The 22,173-nt window shown below is 40.5% G+C and overlaps 1 protein-coding gene and 1 long non-coding RNA gene across 4 annotated transcripts in view; one reads left to right on the forward strand and one right to left on the reverse strand.

Annotated features, from left to right (window-relative positions):
* Positions 1–22,173, forward strand: part of LOC133522529 (calmodulin) — a 44,927-nt gene that overhangs the window by 19,209 nt on the left and 3,545 nt on the right. For all 3 annotated transcript variants that reach the window (XM_061857891.1, XM_061857894.1, XM_061857890.1), the window contains exon 3: positions 21,051–21,293. In XM_061857891.1, coding sequence (XP_061713875.1) covers positions 21,051–21,293 — 243 coding nt within the window. The remainder of the gene's footprint in view (positions 1–21,050; positions 21,294–22,173) is intronic.
* LOC133522538 (uncharacterized) lies at positions 3,184–4,787 on the reverse strand. Its single transcript, XR_009800068.1, has 2 exons — positions 3,941–4,787; positions 3,184–3,617 (listed from the first exon to the last, which is right to left on the reverse strand). It is a non-coding gene; the product is annotated as an uncharacterized LOC133522538 (long non-coding RNA).

The following is a 22,173-nucleotide window of genomic DNA, read 5'->3' on the forward strand; positions in this document are numbered from 1 at the left end:
AACAGTTCTGCCTAAGGAGATTCTGTTTCTCGAAAGTTTTTTAGCAAAATGTCAAAACGAGTCGAATTATTTCAATTTAGACCAACAGACTCAAGTGCCTAACAACACTATGAGTAATATGAGATATAAGTGGTCAGTTATCTATCCGCTTAAGGGCCGATTTTTCAATTCCCAGATAAATCGCCGAATAGTTATCCCACCGATAAAAATAACTGACTGTTTATTTGTTGGTTAAAGAATTTCAATTTTTCATTCCTTTTTTATCCAGAGAATAGTTATCTGTGGTTTTAACCAGCTAACTTCGTTTTAAACAAGTGTGAGCAGGATGCAAAGATACAGAATTCAGCATGTTAGAGTGAAACAGAAACACAACGCTTAGTTGACGTTTGTTGCCAAACAAAACATAACCTATTACATTACATTACTATTATTACCCGCGTAATATACGTACAACAGTATCGTATTATTTAATCTTATACCTTTAAGTGTTATGCCACATTAACCGTAATCGTTTCTATATATATATAGTCCTCCTCATCGTTTTCGATGACGGCGACCCCAAATAAATATATTATGGACGTTGTCTAGCATGAGCCCTAATGTGGCTGGCCAGGCCGAACTTGCTCTTAAATACTCTATTGCACGCGTGACAATAAGGCCGGCGCCCCACTGCTGCGCACGCTATGTACACGACCCACGTTCCTATACAAAATTTCGTGGGCTTGCCCACGGTTTGTATTAAACCGTGGGCCGTGGATGTAGCGTGCGCAGCAGTGGGGCGCCGGCCTGAAGTTGGCCAGCTGCGTTGAACGTGTACACGTAGGAGGGCTTAGGTCTCTCTTTCCGTAACTGGCGTTCGTTTCTATACGTTCTGTATGCACATCACATCTAAATATAGTTCGTGGTGTGACTAATTAACAAGACAATTACAACTGTCGATGCACATAACACCAGTGGACGTAATTAATTGTGGCAAGTTAAACTGGCGTGGGTACGTAGTTGGCGTATGTCATGGATTATTACGGTCAGGTTTCAACATGTTCCTTGTATCATTATGATACCGGTCTGTACCTCTAGTGTAAATTTGATCGACATCATAACGTGACGAACGCGTTTGCGTTAAGTCTCATTTTGTATAGGATTTTGAGTTTCCAAAACGTCCCGCTTGGCGCGCTCTTTCTAAATCCAATACAAAATGAGACTAAACGCAAACGCGTACGTCACGTTTCGAAATCGAATTTATTTACACTAGGGGTACTGGCCTATGGGTGAATCAACTTTTTTTGTTTTGTTATCCTGTCCCGTTGTCCAAGGGACAACAGTGGCACAGTTTGTTTGAAGAGACGTTGTATGCCGTTCTATTAACATGCTTAGTAGGGGGCCCATTATGGACATTGGTTATAACGACCACAAAAACGCAAGTTTAATACATTTAAGTACCATAAAATCAGTATTTCAATGAACTTTTGTCCCCTGGACAACTAATCGTAACCATGGCAACGAGTGACGCTAAAAAGTTGATTCTCCCCTATACTCTGTATATGTAGGTATTTAAATAAAAGTAAACAAAATCTACCCTCAAATGGATCCTTAACCCAGTTGAGGGTAGATGAAAACATTACATGATCAAATAATGTAGGTTGTCAGGTCGTTCAGTGACAGAACCAGGTGGTTTTGTATTTGGTTGGTTTACTAATAAATGTTATAGTTATAATTATAACACCTACCCAAAAAAAAAAAAAACATGTATTATATATAATATAATATTAATAAAAAAATTGTGTTGCACAGTTCCTGAGTCATGAATGTTTTCGATGTATTTAAGTACTTGTATATTTTATATATATCGTTGTCTGAGTACCCACAACACAAGCCTTCTTGGCTTACCATAGGACTTAGTCAATTTGTGTAAGAATATCCCTATAATATTTATTTATTTATAATGTGTTGTGATATTAGTACGTAAACTGGATCATGCCATATAAAACTTTTCTTTTGAAGTTTTCCACCTGTTTTTAAACTCCGACACAAAAAGAGGAGTGTTATACGTTTGACGCCAATGTCTATCTGTGTCTGTTTGTAGCATCGTAGCTCTCAAACGGATAGACCTTTTTGGATGCGGTTTTTTATTACGTGACAGCGAGTTTCCTTGCGGTGGTTCTTAGCTAAGTTTCATAAAAATCGATCGAGCAGTTTTCTAAAATGATGTAAGAAATTCTTGTATTTTTTAAAAGATGTTTTTCATAAAATTGGCGTAGGATAGTGATAGTTATTTTTTATTTCATGACCGCCGTGGAACATTTTCATGGCTTAACCATGCAAATCCATTATCTTGGTCGCAGTTGGCAATGTTTTCAGCGTTAATGTTTACTATGTGGCAACTGGGACGGTGTTAACACCCTCACAGTGCCACACACGTCGTGTGCAGTAAACAATGCAATATTATGTAGGAGCCATCGTTGACAGTTAACAACTGAGCGTTTAGAAGCCTTATTGCAACGAGATTAGGTCTACAATAGGTCAGCTATGTGTGTTGCTGTTTACTTATGTTACGAGTAATGAAACAAGGAATATTTTGTGAGAAAGTGTCTGACAGAAGGTTTATTTTTAGTCAAAAATGACCGAACCTTTCCTTGCCGAAACTGTATTTTCCGTAATATCCGACCAAAGTTTGTATTTCGGCAGTTTTCGGCAAAAAAATCATGTTTCAGCCGAAGGTTTTAGTTGGACACTAGTACGAGTAGAAGGGGATACAAGTCAGAAATGCATATAAAATTATAAAGAGCAATTTGCGTGACCCAAAATTCCATCGCTATAAGAACTAGCTATAAGGAGCGTAGGTATACATATGGGCGCAAAAAATAGAGTGGGAAAAAAACTTGAAACTTAAGTTCACTACTGCTTATGTAAATTACTAACATACCTACTAACTAAAATATCAAAAAACCCGAAAAGTTGAGTTATTCGTTCTAGACGTAACCTCTGTCAAGCCAATTTTTCATGGTAATTATCATTTCTAGAGCCTAATCACTAGTGTTTTCGGAACCGGTATTCTTTTTGAGAACCGGGAATTTCGGTACTTTTGTATTACGGAACCGGGATTTCCCGGTTTTTTCGGTTTTTTCGGTTCTTGCTAGTTTTTGTCATAGAAAACAAGGGTTATGCTTCAAAAGTAAACTAAAATTCTGTATTCAAGTAACTTTAATTCGAAATTTTTTCTTCTATTTTCTGTTCTCATACCTAGTAGTAGGTAATTATATATAAATCAGACTATAATTAATCATAGTGTTATGTTATTGTTAGGTAATAAAGTAAGTATTTACTGTCAATTAAAGGGTAAAAATAAGGCAATCATCTTAGATTCCTTAACATTTAGAATTATCTTAAACATTTTTAAAGAAAACAAAATTAAACTATTTTCTATTCTCATACCTAGTAGTAAGTAATTATATATAAATCAGACTATTGTCAATCACAGTGTTATTCTTAGGATCTTAAATATTTACTGTCAATAAAATGGTCAAAATTAGGTAGTCATTTTAAATTCCTTAAACATTTAGAATTATCTTAAACATTTTTCAAAAGCAACAAAATTAAACTATTTTCTATTCTCATACCTAGTGTTTAAGCGTTATAAGTAATTGCGATTTATTGTCAACATAGTTTTTTTTTGGTATCTCAAACGGCGCCACACGCCCATAGATAGTGTCAATTGTTTCATCGCTCTCGCTCTCTCTATCAAAAATGGCTGCACGCGTAAGGCCATAACTCTGTGTTAAAAATAATAAAATTAGTTTTAGTGCACAAATATTGTGCTTCAAAAATGTGAAAGTCCAAATAAAAGACTATTGTGTTAAATCCAACGTTTTATTGAAGAGTTATCCACCAGTGAACCAGCTTATCCAATTATCCAAATTGTGCCGGCCACATGGTCGGACACCTAGTAGTAAGTTATTATATATAAATCAGACTATAATCAATCACAGTGTTTTTGTTAGGTTCTTAAGTAAGTGTTAACTGTCAATAAAATGGTAAAAATTAGCCAGTCACCTGAGATTCCTTAAATATTTATAAATATCTTAAACATTTTTCAAAGAAAACAAAATTAAACTTTTTTACCAAAAAATATTTAAAAATAATATCTCTTTCCGAGTACCTACCTATTCTTGACTTACTATATACTTACTTTCCTTCCTAGCAACAGCGAGCGAGTGTAGGTAGTTATTGGTAATATCGAGCGCACCATTAATTTCGCGCGTTATTTATTTTAACGCTGAATTATTCACGTTAGTTTTGAATGTTTGAATAGTAGAAAGTGTGGAAAATTAAAGTAAGAGTATATAAGTAAATAGTAGTGTGAATCGCTTAATAAAAATAAAATTCCCGAAAGTACCGAAAGAACCGGGAATCAAATTTGGTTTCCCGGTTCCATTTTACTGACAAAAGAACCGGGAATTCCCGGTACTTTCGAGACCGGGATTTCCCGGTTCTGAACCCTACTAATCACGTCCATATCTTGTGTGTAGACAAAAAGAGTCCGCTTTACATAATAATATAACATTAACTCGTTAATGTCAACCACATTACACAGTGGCGTGTTTTTCCACGAAACCAATTTAAATGACACCTTAATGCTTTGAAATAAGGTATACAATTCTTACAGTTGCAGGTTATTAGTTTTGAATCTTATTGTCCAGGGAATATGGTTTAAAATTGCTTGCCAATTGCAAAGCGTCAGTTGCGGAAAGGATGAACAAATACGGCCTGACGGGGAAGCAATGAATAATAAGTAGTAGTAAGCTTTCGAGCGTTAACATGCTTCGTATGCGCTCGTATTGTTAGGCCTTCTCGCGGAGGCGGAGAGGAGACGTGCGGGAATCTCCCCTCCGCTCCGCTGGATTACAACCATTGCTATTCTTTGATTCCCGCACGTCTCTTCTCATCTCCGCTCATCTGCGTTTCAGTATAAGGTATTTATGCGGATCCGCACTCCGCACCAGTATGCGAGTGGGACATCGTTACGTTATATAATGTAGTGTTGTCTCGCTCAAACACTGTATGAACTCGCACAGTGATGTATACTATACTTACTATTGCTGGCCTAACGATTATCTCAGACGGTTGGTATAAATAAATAAATATTTGAGGACAATCTCACACAGATCGACCTAGCCCCAAACTAAGCAAAGCTTGTACTATGGGTACTAAGCGACGATATACACACGTAGAACCCGGGACATGTCTACAGGTTTTTTAAACAGGTTGTGCGTGTGTCGCGGGCGGCCTAAGGCTTTAAATTTTTAAACCCGGCCTACAAATTAAGTCCTCCCCGTACGCCCTCTAAACTAGGACAAATCCGGGGAAACCGTGACCCAAGACCAAATATACATTGCTGATTTGAGTTTTATTTATTCTGTGGTGTTATTTTCTCGTAGACATTGTCTGGAGGATATCTGTTGCCAACTGCAACAGACGCCTACGCAATTGATGAGTGTTGTTAATCTATTGTTCCAACCTACACATTACTTGTCTTTATTTAATGTGGCATAGAAAATAAAACCTAATTGACTTTTGCTCGCGACTTTGCCTTCGTAGAATAATGTTTACCGTAATGAAGCATGCTATTGCTTTCCCCGAGACTAAGTATCTCCATTCCAAATTTTATCTAAATCACTTAAGCGTGAAGAGTTAATAGACAAACTTTACTTTTTCTTTTATAATATTAGTAGGAATTTTAACCTTTCATGTGTGTGGTGGTAAAAAATCGTGGGTACAAACCTAGTTTGTGCTGTATAAAGCAAAAAAAATCGATCAAATATATGGAAAATATAACTAATAATTCGATCAGGATTCAGGATCCATATCATACTTGTCTGTTTATGGTTAGTACATCCATATCCAAGCTGACAGTTCAAAAATGATCGAACACGTTTAAAGTGCTCATGCGCTTCTGCCTTGACAAGGGTAGAATCACCTTCGCCTTTGACATTTGCATGAAGCCCTCCAAACGTCGACCTAGGCACTTAATAAATTGTACTATTTATACGTACAGAATTCTCACTGTCCAACAAAACCGATGTTTGATAGCGAAAACTAACGTCAACCTTCACGTAATATGGCACGCTCGGAGCACATCGGACGCGCCAATGGTGTGTTCGCTTTTTAGCTGTGTTTAATGCTTGGACCAATCGCGAGCCAAGCGCAATTCAGTGAAGAAACTGCTTTAGGCTGCGGGCTGGACGCACGCGGCGAGCGGGGTGGCAAGTGTCCATTCAAACAGTCGCATTCAAGTCTATACATTTTGATCGTGCTGCGCGAACCACCTTTCTCGGCTCGTGTGGACCGGTAAGATGGAGGGTCTTCTCTCATCGGTTTCACCAGTTTCACCACACAATAGGGTTGGCCGGTCGAAGTATTTTACATTACAGATCACGCCAGCATAGGTTTTAGGCTGCGGCTCCATTGAGGCGGAGACGAGCGGAGCTGAGAGGAGCAGAGCTGTGAAAAGAGGTATGTGATTCCACTGAGGCGGAGACGAGCGGAGCTGAGAGGAGCAGAGCTGTGAAAAGAGGTACGTGATTCCACTGAGGCGGAGACGAGCGGGGCTGAGAGGAGCAGAGCTGTGAAAAGAGGTACGTGATTCCACTGAGGCGGAGACGAGCGGAGCTGAGTGGAGCAGAGCTGTGAAAACTGTGGCCACGCTGCATCCTTCGTATCATTACACTTGTAAGTAGTAAGTTGAGTGTTCCACAAACATGGGTACTTTTTGACACTTTCGATGAACAATTCGTCACCCATTGTGAATCGTGCGCAGGTGTGTAGTATCGGTGACGCTAGCGGTCCAACTGACTGTGCGGCTCGATTAGAATCCCGCCCCTCCACTCTGCTTCGCCCCTCTGGGCCCGTGATTACACGTCTCCTCTCCGCTCAGCTCGTCTCCGCTTGACTATTTCCATTGAATCGGAGCGGAGCGGAGACGAGATGTGGATTTCACGTAATATGATTGGTCAATCCCCACACGTCTCCTCTCAGCTCCGCCCGTCTCCGCTTTACTGTTTCCATTGAAGCGGAGCGGAGACGAGATGTGGATTTCATGTAATACGATTGGTCGATCCCCACACGTCTCCTCTCAGCTCCGCTCGTCTCCGTTTGACTGTTTCCATTGAAGCGGAGCGGAGACGAAATGTGGATTTCATGTAATACGATTGGTCGATCCCCACACGTCTCCTCTCAGCTCCGCTCGTCTCCGCCTCAATGGAGCCGCAGCCTTACCTGTCAATCTTAGGAAAACTGTCTAGATGCTTTAAGCCAAATCCCATAGAACAAATACTAGAGACGGGTACAATCTAAAATGCTGCAGCCATCTATCAAAACTTTTGACAGTTGTCAACCCAATTGAGTTGCCTTGCCACTGTCAATTTTTTGTACACTTCTGTAGGGTTAAGATGTTCGATCTCTTTATCATTTGTCGCCAACTCGCCACACCTTGTCACGTTCTAACGAGTATGTAAGTGCGAAAGTGACGGGCATAGCGACAGGCGATAAAAATGGAACCATGCTTTTTGACGACCGGTTTGGCCTAGTGGGTAGTGACCCTGCCTACGAAGCTGATGGTCCCGGGTTCAAATCCTGGTAAGGGCATTTATTCGTGTGATGAGCATGGCTATTTGTTCCTGAGTCATGGGTGTTTTCTATGTATTTAAGTATTTATATATTATATATATCGTTGTCTAAGTACCCTCAACACAAGCCTTATTGAGCTTACTGTGGGACTTAGTCAATTTGTGTAATAATACTAATAATGTCCTATAAAAAATGAAAAATGAAAAAATGCTGCCATCGCTGGGTTGATAAGTAATAACAGTACATAGCGACAATGCTTACTTGTTGTACAACAATGTACGGTGAATTATCAATTCAGGCGACTATTGTTAGCGTGGTGTGAAACAGACCTGGTGTTTAGATGACCTTCAGGTATTCGATATCTCTGAAAATCAGTGAAAATGCGATTGTAAAAGGTCTCGTCGGTCCGTTGGTGTGTAAAGCCGTTTCCTGCGGATTGCAGTAAATTCGTTGCCGCGATAACACCGTTATCCGGTCCGCCTTATCAACGTTAGGCTGACTGGATGCAATATTATACTAAATGTCGGAGTTCAGTTAACTTCTGCTGCTAAGGTGAAAGACATGAACATAACCTAATACTTTCCTTATAAGAGTTTTGTATTATGATTGTTCTGCACTTACCTAGGCTTGGGACAGCTTACAATACTCGCACTGGAGAAGTATGTATCATTGCGAGAACTATGAGATTTTAATTCCCATTGGTATACATATTATCTCAGATTTCGTTGCTTTTGGTTTGTGTTTCCAGTCATCTCACAAGCTTGACTTGGATATTTAAGAAAGATTGTGGAACCTTTTCGTTTCTGTTCATTGAAATATTACAACTAATTAAAATAGCATGCTGGTAGTAACTGAAAAACCGTTTGTAGAAAGATTGCCTACCCAAGCTACTAAATAGTTTAAGAAAAACCTCCACAGGATGCCGTACTCGAGCGGTTTAAACTAATTGACCTACACCTACAACATAGGCTTTGATAATGTAGAAAGAATACTAGTTTCACCTCACCGACTCCAACACCGAGCTAGATCCAATTCCAAGCGCTCAATTACTCGTAGTCTTGTATCCGTAGATTCAGGGAAAACCGCTGTAATTACGTATATAGTTGTGTCACACCTACCTGCGGCGGGCGGCGTCCTGAGGGCCTACCGCGAACTACGTTCGACGTGTTGCCTCCCTGTCACGCTTACGTACGAATTTACAAGTGCGACAGAGAGGCAACACGTCGAACGTGGTTCGCGGTAGGCCCTCTCTCTTTTATTTGCTTCGTGTGCAGCGAGTTTTTAAGTCGAGTCGTAAAGCGTCTCCGAATAGAGTTTAATTAAACAGGTAAATCTAAATTGCTGTTGCTGAGATTCGTTCAAGCTGGCAAATTGCTTTCTTGCAGAGAACTTTGCTCCGTCGAATACTACTTGCGATAACGCTTCGATGAGTTAATATTGGACGATAAATATTGCCTCGGGCAAACTTCCACTGGTAATCAATGTCTTGTAATTATTTAATGTTCCCAGAGATAGTTCCCTACTCCCGTGCCAAATCGCGCCCACAATTTATTTAATAAAACATCGCCGCCACATTATTGTTATCGGATTTGCAAACTATCGGTATTGCCTAATGTCAAGCAATTTGCGTTCGCTATAGTTGGCGCGAACGATCACCCGTTGTCCAGAAGACCTACCGCGAACTATTCATTTCATTCGTCCCGTCTGTTTGCCTCTCTATCATTCGAATGTAAGTATGAATGAAATGCAGATAACGAAATCTCGATTTTTTATTCTTGCGGTAGGTTCTCAGATGTCCAGGCGGACGTATTCTGTCGCCGGAACGTGACAAATGATGTCGTCTAGAAAGCGCCAGTGCAATACCGACAAAGTCAGTTTGACTTTCACACAACCGGCGACGTCACACTATTTATTTTGGTCACGTTAACAATCGATGATTTTTTGAATTTCGCCCGGCGCTTCGCGTTGGCGTCCTACTCCCACTGACCGATTTCCGCAGAGGCCCAGTTGCAGGCAAGTTTCATTGACCCCTGCAGCGTTTTATGGCGTTTCGAGTGCAGTTTTACGCGAACGCTGAACCGCTCTGCGCAGCTGAGAATCCTGGATGTTAGCTGCGGAATAGGGCCAGATCCGACGGGTTAACTTTATCCGAGATTTACTGCGACGAAGCGCTATTTCCGCCGAATGTTTCTCTTTTTTCTATAAGTCCCTGTCCCCTAGTTGGCAAGGTTCTTGCGGTGATGTCACTGCGCGCGATAAGAAGTCGTTCACTCGCGATGCGCGGCCCGGCGCTATTTGTGGATCCCGCGGGACGGGACGTTAAACCGGCTTCGACAGCTGACTGGGCTCTTCGGCTTAAACTCCTAATAAATCCCACGACCTTCGCCGCTAATGATATAGTAGAAGCGAATCGGCTGCCCATTGTCATACACATAAGTGACGCTTAAACGACACCAACGAATCCGTTGATTGAGCTCAACTCTTAAGGTGGCGACTGACTTGTAACATTTGCTTGTAATGTATCGTTCACGGCGATCGTTACAAGTCAGTCGCCACCTTTGTAACACTCAAAGGGATTCGCGTAAAAACCGACAGCCGAGTGGAGCACGCGGTGCTCGCGTCGAGCGGCTCGGCTCGCTGCACTGACTGTTGTAATGCTCGGGTTGTATCACGTTACATTACACCGAAATGTTACAAGTCAGTCGCCACCTTTATGACTGGAGACGTCTAATAAAACGTACAAGCTAAAGTAAAAACACGACGTAATAATGAGTTCAGTAACGGGCTGTCTCAACGCAGATATCTCGTAACGAGGTGATAAAGCACGAGACCGTGACTCGGGAAACAAGGATTCGTGGACTGTGTAGGGAGGGGCAGGCGATCAATACAGGCACGTGGCTCAAGCACTCTCGAGGTGCTTCCAGACGCTTACCGAGCTCCGAACCAGTATGAAGGTTCCTTTAAGCATAGGTCTCTTTCGGTCATGCTACACTGGTCATTCGAGCCAAGTGGCACAAATGGTAATACCCTCTGCAGCCGTGCTCGGCGTAATCCTCTCGCCATGCATTGGATTTCTGAGCGGAAATGTAAACTTTAAAACGTGGCGTTGACGAAAAATCCTGAAATCCGCTTAGATTTTTCTACGTTCACCTGAGCTCGCTAACGTACTAGCGCAATTCATAGTTAAGTCGATTGATTTTTAAGCAAAATATTAGCTTTCTAGCGGTAAGAGCGTGCGACTTGCAATCCGGAGGTCGCGGGTTCAAACTCCGTTTCGTATGACCAATGAGTTTTTCGGAACTTATGTACGAAATATCATTTGATATTTACCAGTAGATTTTCGGTGAAGGAAAACGTCGTGAGGAAACCGGACTAATCCCAATAAGGCATAGTTTACCTCTGGGTTGGAAGGTCAGATGGCAGTCACTTTGTTAAAACTACTGCCTCCGCCAACTCTCGGGATTAGTTGCCAAGCAGACCCCAGGCTCCCATGAGCCGTGACAGTTTCTAAGGCCTTGTTCAACTGAATGTACGAGTAGTTGTTAGATTTGTAGATTTCACGCAACTGTCATAAAAGAAGAAAAGGAAATAAGGTTGACAACCTTATCATAAACTTGCTAAACAAACATATTTTTGCGAACATAATATGTATATTTACATATGCTATTGCTACAGGTCAGTCAATCAATGCAAACATGTATGTATCGAATAACAAAATTATCTATGCGTGCACGCCGAAATCTGGATATCAAGTAGTCACTCACAGGATGATAGACGTGATGTTTAGTTCATTACATTCACGCCAAATTCAGTAAACCGATTTGCTCAATTCGTTTCGATATAATCTAAACACTATTTAAATCTACTTCGATTAACCATGCTAATACGACAGCAGCTCCATTCATAGCTCAATCGCCTGCATAAAAATGCAAATAGCCCGCAGGTGTGTGTGCACTACCTACGCCAATTAGGCTGACTGCGCCGAGTCGACGCGATCCACTCTGACTCGATTGACCTGAATCGACCCCCCATTACTCAAGTCGGGAACATATCGATCGACACTCGTAGCGGGTTGACCGAGTTTACAATTTTCTACCTTTTCACTTAGAAAGTTAACGGGTTTGTTATAATGGAAACTGATATCGATCTAGGGCTAATCGGACTAGTTTAGGTACTAACAACTTGTAGACGTGTTGTAGAAAATGTAGGCAAAATACTGCCAAATGCGTCTGGCCGGCCTTGAAACGTGTTGAAGACGTTTAAAGCCCGATTCGAAGAATAAAATACGATAACGATAAGTTCTCAATTAGATATCGTTTGTATGTCGTATAATTGACAGAAGCAGCTCGATTCGGGCAACCAATCTCGCTTTGACGTTAGAAATATCGTAGATAGATCCTATTGGGTTCACAGCGGAATCGAAATTAACATCAATTTTGACGTCGTTTAGTTATCGATCTTTGAAAGATCTTAAACATGTATTAATCAGTCTTTGAATCGGAGCGTTAGACGATTTGCTTATCTTATTTAGGCAATACGCAATTCTTTGCTGCAGAAATATTTAAACATATTTACATATATGTCCAGCCTTTCATACTAGGCAGTCTGCCGTAGATCAGGTCTTTTGATAGACTCATGTCACGCGTATATCTCCGTGATTTACGAACAGCAACGCTTGCGCCTGTTTATGCTTCTAATCTGGGATCACAATGGAAATAGGTTGTCGGTCAAGCAACTCGCGATCGATCGCGCTCGGACCGCGCGCCGCTTTCTCACGCCAGGCCTCGCTTTTTAACGCACCTGGACAATTTCCTTTTAAATGAAAGAACCTTAAGGTTAAACAACTTCAATCACACGGCTCTTCTACTTTCCCAAATTTTTGACTAAGGAACACAGGAGTCCATATCAAACATTGTATTAGCTCTTTGATATGCCGGAAGCTGTTTTTTACTGCAGCTAGCAAAAAGTTTGCCGATCCATGGTCTAATAGAATTCACGCAAAATGGGCACGATGGTTTTCAACTTGCGCAAAATGCCTAGGAAAATAAGTAGTCAGACCAAGATAACTCCGCAGCAATTTTTATAGCACAGCTGTTTTAAACGTCAAATTTCTATGAAATTATGACGATTAAATAACACTTGCACGTCTGTGCATTAAAAATTGCTTCAGAGTTATCTCGGTCTGACTTAATAGTATTTCATACAGAATGACCACGCACCATCTCACCCCGAATAGTATTTATCAAATTAAATTAAATTATGTATATAATCATTTAATTCAGGCATGGCCCATATAAATCGTTAGTAACAGACTTAAAGTAAAATGTTGAAGTGTACAATTTCATAAAACCTACCATGCAAAACATACATAGGGCTATGACAAGACCGGGTGAGCCATAGCTTTGATAAAATAAAATAAAATGTATTTTCTATTAACATAGACTAGAAAGACTAGAATCATGAATAGGTAGTATATTGTAAAATTAATTAAAACAAAAACATTTTAGTAAAAATTCGCCCCGCGTCGGCAGATGACTACAGAATTTCAGTTCCTTTAGCAACCTGGTAAAGGAAACTTCAAAATGCCGGTGTATTGTGCTACGTAAGGGACTGCCCTTAGAAACGTACACAAACATTGATGCCTATCCAGATAGACACTAAAACGATTTCCGTACTAGTCTCTCCGCTCCGTGCTTCCACAAAGTAATAGCTTTTCGCCTCTCATAAAAAATCTCAGTCAATCTGCTCCGGGTTTATGGGGGCATGCGTCAAGGGCTGACCTTTCATCGCCATTGTTATTCGCGCCGATGCCGTCATTTGCTCTGACCATTTGTTTTCCTCGTGGCTTCATGCCTCCACTATTTTTCAGGTCCAATTAGTGCCAGCTAGTCAACAGGCTATTTCCTTCTACAATAATTTACCTTATTTGTTACATTGTAACGGTTACACTATCATGTTTGCTCTCGACTTTAATAATTTTACTTGCAATGCTTATATGTATGTATGTTCGGGTCAAATCATGCAAGCTAAATTAGACCCAATCCGCTTTATTCGATTGAGCTGAAACTTCATATACATGTAATTTGGCTGATCTAATGATGCATCATCTGCTGATCTTAATGTCCATGGACACAGGAGCCATGGCCAAACAACTCAACCTAATTGTGTTTGAGTTTTTTAGAATTGTATCGAGGAGTGTTAGTTTCATGTTGAAAGAAAAGTACAGATGAAAAAATAAAAGCTTGCATCAAATATGTAATTTTAAAAGAATACATATTTATTCGCTAATTGTGTAGGGCTGAGAAATTCGTAAACGCTTTTGGTTCATGTCGACTACGATGGTATAAATCAGTCAAGCAGCGGGCGAATGAACAGATAAACTAAAAGTGACAACGTGGAACTTGGAGTAACATTCCTCGCTCATGTTCAAAGTAACCAGAAGCGATCATTTAAATAGACATTGTGGCGAAGCAAAACCGCAATGCGGTAATGAACTAGCACACGTAAACGAAGCCTTCGAACCCATTGAAGCGTCCGCAGTAATTTCATATAACACATTAACATCAGTTACACCAAGTGTAGCCGTCAGCGGGCAAACTGTAGTGTTAATGGTTAGGATTTGGCCCGCCGCCAAGCTATTTATCGGGCCATCGGATTGTCGCATCGCCCCCGTGAGCTCGCCTAGATAGCTGACCCATTGTTTGTCCTAATTGCTCCCGGAGTGCCCTTTGAGAAACTGAATCACGCACCAAATTACTCCAACAGACTATTTGGACTGGGGCTTTGGCGACAACCGACGCATACTAATCGAATTGATTCGTAATTCGAGGGAGCGTTCGGACGGAATTCATTCTAATTGAAGCGAATGTTCCGTTAAATAAAGGGAATGTTTTGCAAGTTGGCTCGACGATTCGCATGGAAGTTTGGAGATAATCCTCGATAAACATTGTTGACACTGAGCAAAGCGCAGCGTCTGGAGTCGCAGATTGCAAATGAATTTGCATATTCCTTTTGGCGAAACGCCAGTCGCGATCGCGTGGACCAGACTCGTGTACTCGTAATCGCTTGTCGGAGCACCGTCTACTTAATTTGATGTGTTTATTCTTACAACATGGAGACTTGAGCGGTCTTATCTCCATTGCTGGAGCTTGCTTTGATGTGGTTCAGTCGTAAATTCGACGCATAACGCGAGCGATCACCTCCGCTTGCCCGCTTAGAAGTTCTTCCGTTCGCTCTAGCCAAATCTATTGTTATATTTTCAAATCAATAATTAAGATTCATTAGTCTGGCGTCTTACAGCAATTAATGGTTATATAGGTGGCGTTTTAATCTGGTATTCGCTCATCTAATTGCCAGTCTTATAAGGAGTGTGCGCTGACGCTATGTTGAGTCATTGCGGCCTTGTATACCACATTATGTGCAAAATACACGTAGCTTATGTATACTATAGCCGTTCACATTACGTGCTTGCTGAAGCGGAGACTATTGTTTCATGTTGCCCTGAATATGTAGCCTAAAACATTTTACTTACAGTATATTTTTTGGATTTTGTTTTAAAACAATCATCTAGATAAACAGTCAGATTTAGTATTTAACTAACTTCTTATCTGCGTATAATAAGGATTCGAACCGAAGTTATAGTAATTTTTTTGCATTTTTTTCTGCTTAACACCTACATATATACAGCACAAACGAAGTTTGAACCCCCAATTTTCGACCACCACACATATTATGAAAGGTTAAGTAATTTTGAAATTAATTACCTGCCGATATAAAAAACAATTCTTCGGATTGAGGTAACTTTGATTATACAGTATCATTTAATCTAACTAATAATATAAACGAAGTATTCCTAAACCCAAAGAGCATCTTTAAACTCGCGTAAGTACAATTTAATAGCTGCTTTTGATAATACGCAGTTCATTAGCATTAATCTCATTAACAATAAATCTTAACCTGGCTCATGGCATAAACTCTGCTGTATAATGTATTTTTGAAGACAATGAGAGTGAGTTCATCTCTCCTTGTAGCCGTGATAATGCGCGCGTAGGCGTAACGGCGTATGATCAAACCGAGTACATAGACCCTACGTCAATTTAGATGCAAACGTTATATACCTGTGTACGAAATATTCGAATCGTTTTGGAGGCAGGCAAGCGATCGCCTCATTCAAGCCAGTACAATGAACTAGATAAACTATGAGAGTCTAACTACAGCTTAAAAATGATCCCACGTGTATTGTGCCGCTTTTATTTAGTAGCCGGCAATTGTATATATATAGGGTAATGTAATAACTGCCAGTTCAAGTCAAAAATATACTAAGAGCTTAGTCTTTGTATACTCCGTCCATGTCAGTATACGCATATTCATCGAATTAAAAGTCAGACATTACGGTTCATTGGTTAGTTTCGAGTTGAATGCTTAGTATGCGGCGGGAATAGTCCAGTAGCGAATCAAACTTTCCCCGAAACCGTGTGTTTAGAGAATTGCTTTTAGATTGTCGGTTTGATTGCGGCGGACCGCTTCGTCGCCATTTTAATTGACTCTCGCCAGATTTACGACGATATCACGATCAAAATTGATTTGGTCAAAATATTTAGATACATATATCTGTGGGAGTGAAAACTTATAAATAGTTTTCACTCCTACTCCTAGACACAGCCAAAGTGGCCAAATATATCATGAATTCATTACACCTTTTCGTCTATCATGAATCATGATAGACGAAAAATCAAGATTCATGATTTATCTGATGCTGACTGTACAGTGCAGTAAAACCTGCTTAAGAAGATTCTGAAGAGACCACGCCAAAAACACGTTTTATTTAAGCGGTAAAATAAGTAAAAAATATATAAAAACAGGTTGCACCGGCGTTAAATGGCGTAGCACGTGATTATTCGTATTAAGCTGAAGACTTTCTACGTACTATTTAAACCAGGACTGCATCAATACATTCTAAAGAAGACATCTGTGACAAATTAGCAACAGAAGAAAGTAAGACGGTCATCAACTAAATAAGGTACAATAATGAGATTGTACAGAATTGAAGCCTCACCCGGCCTACGTTATTCACGCAGTATCGACCAGGGGAAGCCAAGCGAGTCCGCGGCCTACAAACACTTCGACCTACGTACGTACAGCGATGTTACTTGTACTTGTAACTGGCCATCGGTGAACCTTATGTGTTGGTGATAAGGTTGAAGAATTGTCAGTTCACAGTTGTGGTACGTACAGACATAGACACGGCTACGATGTCAATCAATCGAATAGCTTTTATTCTAGTATTTTCTTGTTATACGTTTTAAGTGCATTTTCTTGTTTAGGGGCGGTACGGTCGAGTCTAAAAACATCTTTACAAGGCAACGTTCCAAAAATATATTGACAAGCCTCTAAGACAGTGACAAAAAGGTTGTAAAGATGTTTGTGAACTCTACTGTACCAAAATTACACACGAATTATTTAATAGCTTAAACGTACAACTAAAATTGAGGTCAGCGCCATCAGATTTCGAAGCATATGCCTTAAGCCGAACATTAGGAAATTTCGAACTTTCGTAAATATTACAATTAAGTTTGCAGTATTAGGTACCCTTCCAAAGAGTCATAATGAGCTCGACTACATGAGAATCAAATATTATGACATAAAACAATATGTTATTCACAGCGTGTAATAATTTGCGTTGACTGTTTATTTATCCTGTTTGTTCACTCGTCTATGATCCCATTATCCTCACCCGATCCAATACACCCGGTGGGAATTCCTCAAACAAGTTTCCTTAAAACTGCCCTGTCCTTGACTCAACGGGTTTTTCATAAACATTTTGCTAAACAATACAATGTGGTGTTTGTTATTAATAACACAGAGTTTCCAAGCTGTGGGAAACGGTGCAAAAACAACAAACGTTCTTAGTTCAAGGCGACTCCGTTCGTCCGCCCACCACCCTTAAAAACACTATATTAGGGGGGGGACACTATACTAGAGAAATCGTTTTTATGCACACGACATGTCTGCATACGCATCGTTTCGAGTGTAAGTTCCTTGCGGCATATCGCCCGCGGCATTTCCGAACCATCAATAAAAGAGCGTACCTACTCCCATCTTAACCCCTCTGGTATTTCAGGTGTCCAAGGAAATACTATTACTCATGTGCCACCTCCCGCCACCCTTAAATGGCAACGCCATATCCTCGGGAACTCGGAATCACCTATTGTGTTCAGCGTAAATGCCAATGAACTTCACCCAGAAATAACTCGATTGATAGTTTCTTTCCGCGCGCGGAATAATAAAGTTATATACTGGGATTGGTTTAGCTTCATCCTTACTCCCATCCCAAATCTCCCCTGATGCGAAATGATACTGCTAAAGATGTCAGGCTCCGGTTCGGTAATTATGATAGCCTCTTGCCGAGGTCGTGATTGTCAAAACAGACGACGCGACGAAATTGGCAAAAACAAGCTAGTATCAAGTTTTTTCCTTCCGCGTTTGCATTAAGCTTCTTAAACATTTTCATTGTGCAATTGATACTGATCTTCAAGTAAATAGATTTCAAAGAAAGAAAGGGTGTTGTTTATTAACGAGCCCATAGTCACCCACTGCAAAGGCCTATCCTAGCCATCCAGCCCTGTCCTGTGAAATCTGGAAATGTCTAAAGACGTCAAGCTCGTCTTGCCATCTTCGCCGCGACCCAATGGTAGTGGATGTTTGGGCCCACAGGTCATCCGTGGGTGTTCCCTTCTATTACTGTAGTATTGTTTGTGTACGGATGATAATAACCATTGCATCTGGCTAAAAGAGCGCGTTGACAAATGATCCGGGCCCAGGTGCTAGAACAAGTGGCCGGAATGCGGCTGCATTCTCGAAAGTTCGTATCACGCGGCCGGTATAAATAGCCCCGCGGTCCACCTCGCAAAGGTTAACCCACAATTAGACGCGCCAAACTTAACTCCAACTTATTTTTGCACATTGATTGGAGCGTTCACCCTGATATCGCCAGTTACGATCCCCTTAGTGTTATGCAAGAATCTACATGTATACAATAAACGAGAAACCGATTTTGTAGAGCAGAAAACTGCGGAAATTAACTTACCGGAATCAATATAATGTAAAAAGTGATGATTGAAGTGAACCGATTGAATAGCGAAATAGGCAGGATCAATAATATCTTAGGATAGGCAGTTTAGATAATTAATCCTCTTACATATTTGTTACAAACTTACTAAGCAATGTTAGTATTTTAATGAGCGTCTAAATCCCTCGCGATCTAGCTGGTAAATTATTCTATTTCGCGGATTCGCCGAGATGCGGTCGTGCGGATCACGCTCCCCACCTATTGTTACTACTGTGAATTATTCAAACATACGCCTTACACCGGATGCAAATCCGTGGGCTTATCCGAGACGGAATCTAAATTCCATCCTTGTCGAGACTGTAACCGTAAAAATAACGCTCCCAATCTGGTCATTTTCCCTTATGTTAACGCTGTTTAAAAATGCAACGCGCGTCGCAGATTGTTTGTCCACCGTGTGTTGTCCAAACATTTCAGCGCGGAATTTTTTAATAGCCGCGCCCTCGACAAGTTTTATGGATGTGTTAATGCTGATAACAGTGACACAGCAAACGCGCCATGTTCGCCCGAATTTCGGCCGTTACTGTGCGGATGATTTAATCAACGGCCGGCAATGATGTCACCACGATACCAACATGCTTTGTGCAAAACGCTCGTCTTTGCCAAAACTACTCCTTTTAGCCCAACGCTAAAGCTTACATAGTCGCATGTATATATTTTCATGGCGCATTTATGGGCAATTCGAATCATACGCCTTCATAAGTCTTTATTGCGCCGTAAATATAACTCGTGACGTTCCAGAAACCTATTGTTTCCTTGATGCCCATCGGGGCATCTATATTGTTTCCCGGAATCGTCGGCATTAAAGCGATTTGCTGCAGAAATGTCGACATTTCAGAGTATTATTGTTTCCCGTTTTCATTAAAGATATAAGTGCTATCGTTGTTTATTAAACAATAGGCCTGCCCCAATTCAAATGGTCTAACCGATTGCGTCGGGATCTATTGAGACACTAATCTATCGTTTGCCTCCATCACGCCTGATTGCATAAACCCATCGTATGTCACCTTATTTCTTTCGAATTCTTTCATCTTTATCATGATTAACTACTTCCCTTCTATGTTTCCATTTTTATTCGAATTTATTTTTGGATCGTCAATTAAGCTCTCTCATATCCTTCGTTCGCGTAAACAAAGCTAGCTCTAGGAATAATATTTACCGTATGAGAAAATATTCCATTATGCCAGGTGCCAAGGTTGGCTCCGTGAATTTCGATGCTGCTGATGATATTAACATGCGGATTGATTAATGAGTACTAATTAGTATTACGCCATCGCTTACGAGCAACGCTCTCCTTGGGTGTTCTTGACAAAATAACGTTTTAAGATTTTGACTATTTTACGGACTGTGGGTTTACGTAAAATTATGGCTTTATTTGTAAACGTCGGTCAAATTTAACATGACCTTGATAATTGTTTGTCCATTTGTCATTGTGACATCTGTGTTTGTTAGAAAGAGAAATAATTTAAGAGAGGTATGCTAAGTTTTATGAATGAGGTTAGGTTTTAGGTATGCAATGATATGCGGAACCACATTAGATGATGTCAGTCAACACACTGTCTTAGTCATACAGGCCCCTTCTTTAGGTACGATTTCCGGTGGGCATATGTGAATAAATCGTTCCAAGTGAAACTCCAAGGCTGTATACATGAAATTGTTTTAATATTATTTCAATGGAAATAATTGATACTAAATAACTTGACGTGAGTCACGCTACAACTAAAACTTGTTATTACTGTCTGACTTGAAGGGGGAGGAATATATTAAAACGAAAAAGAAAGACTCCTAATACCATAACGTCTAATGGCTCATTAAATTTATAGTCTATATGTCCGTTTCAATTTACTGATACAGATATATTGTGGGACAAACGCGTGAATTTCTTACTAATATTTCTTCCAAACGGCTTTTATAGTTTAAAAAGTAATAAATAGTATTGGACATTCTTACACAAATTGACGAAGCGCCATAGTAGTATTGGCTAGGTAAAAAACGTATAAAAAAGGTTTAATATCTATTAGTATTGATCACTTTTGAGTAATTCCTTTACCGAGATTCGAACCCGGGTCCATAAGCTTCATAGGCAAACCTAGACTAAATCAGAAAAGATTTCTATTGGTAACCATAGCAAACTTTTTAGCGTATTTAATGGTACTATATTTTATTAAACCAGAGGAAGCAAAGGCAATTTTTTCACTTAATTTAAAGAAGTGTAGTATCGCTTGCAGACGTATATGCTTTAATAAAAAATAGTAGTGTTTAACGAATTTTGAAACTAATCCTTAACTTTTATCGTTTCCAGGCAACGGCACGATAGACTTCCCCGAGTTCCTCACAATGATGGCTCGCAAGATGAAAGACACGGACAGCGAGGAGGAGATCCGCGAGGCGTTCCGCGTGTTCGACAAGGACGGCAACGGGTTCATATCCGCGGCCGAGCTGCGCCACGTCATGACCAACCTCGGCGAGAAGCTGACGGACGAGGAGGTCGACGAGATGATCCGCGAGGCCGACATCGACGGCGACGGCCAGGTCAATTACGAGGGTACGTAGCTCCAACTGCAGTGTGGGTCGTAGGATAATATGCAACAGGATTAGGGCAGCTATCTTCAAACTCCCGAAACAATGACAAATTCCATGCAATTCGGCCCGTGAAAAGGAAGCGGATGCCTGGCTCTCAGTTCAAAAGTTTGGAGACCGCTCTGGAATAAGGAATGCTCCCGGTACTGTTTTTGCATGGCAAGAACTGGCAATTCCTAGTTCCAGTTCAGAAAACGTACCAGGAGTACACCCTGCAACAGCAAAACTAGCACAAGCTTTCTGCTATTTGGTCTCACTGGAAACACTTAATCTGAAATTAAACGTCGTAATTGTAAAACCATAAACTACTGTTGATTGAGAGCGAGTTGAAATAACAAAGCATTTAAGGAAAGCTTGTGTAAGCGTATGAATTCCACTCTTCACTTGAGCTCTGAAAGATCGTGCTGCACCTTCTGCTTAAATTGTAAGAATTGGGTACATATCAATGAAATTGTGCGATAGTGATACAAGTGATAATCCACCAGTTTAAGAAATCATAGTTTCATTGACAACAAAATTGACTTTATGGGGGGATACAGCACGATGTTGCGACAAGTGAAATCAACACCCTTCGGATTTGGTGCGTTCAGTGGCGTGTTGATTTTTGAGAAATTTACACTTTAGATTACCACGCCACTGAAGGAAGAGCTCTGGTCATCTTAAACAGTCATAAAGTAGGTCATTATCTTTGTAAATGAAGTATCCATATCTTTAATAATAATAATAATAAAATTCTTTATTGTGCACTACTAAAGAAAAACTCATAATACAAACAATACAGGACTTTCGTTTTACAAATAGAAAAAGTTACGGATACTGAAACAGATGACATTGTACCTGCCTAT

The sequence above is a fragment of the Cydia pomonella genome, chromosome 11, assembly GCF_033807575.1.
Source record: "Cydia pomonella isolate Wapato2018A chromosome 11, ilCydPomo1, whole genome shotgun sequence".
Classification (NCBI taxonomy): domain Eukaryota; kingdom Metazoa; phylum Arthropoda; class Insecta; order Lepidoptera; family Tortricidae; genus Cydia; species Cydia pomonella.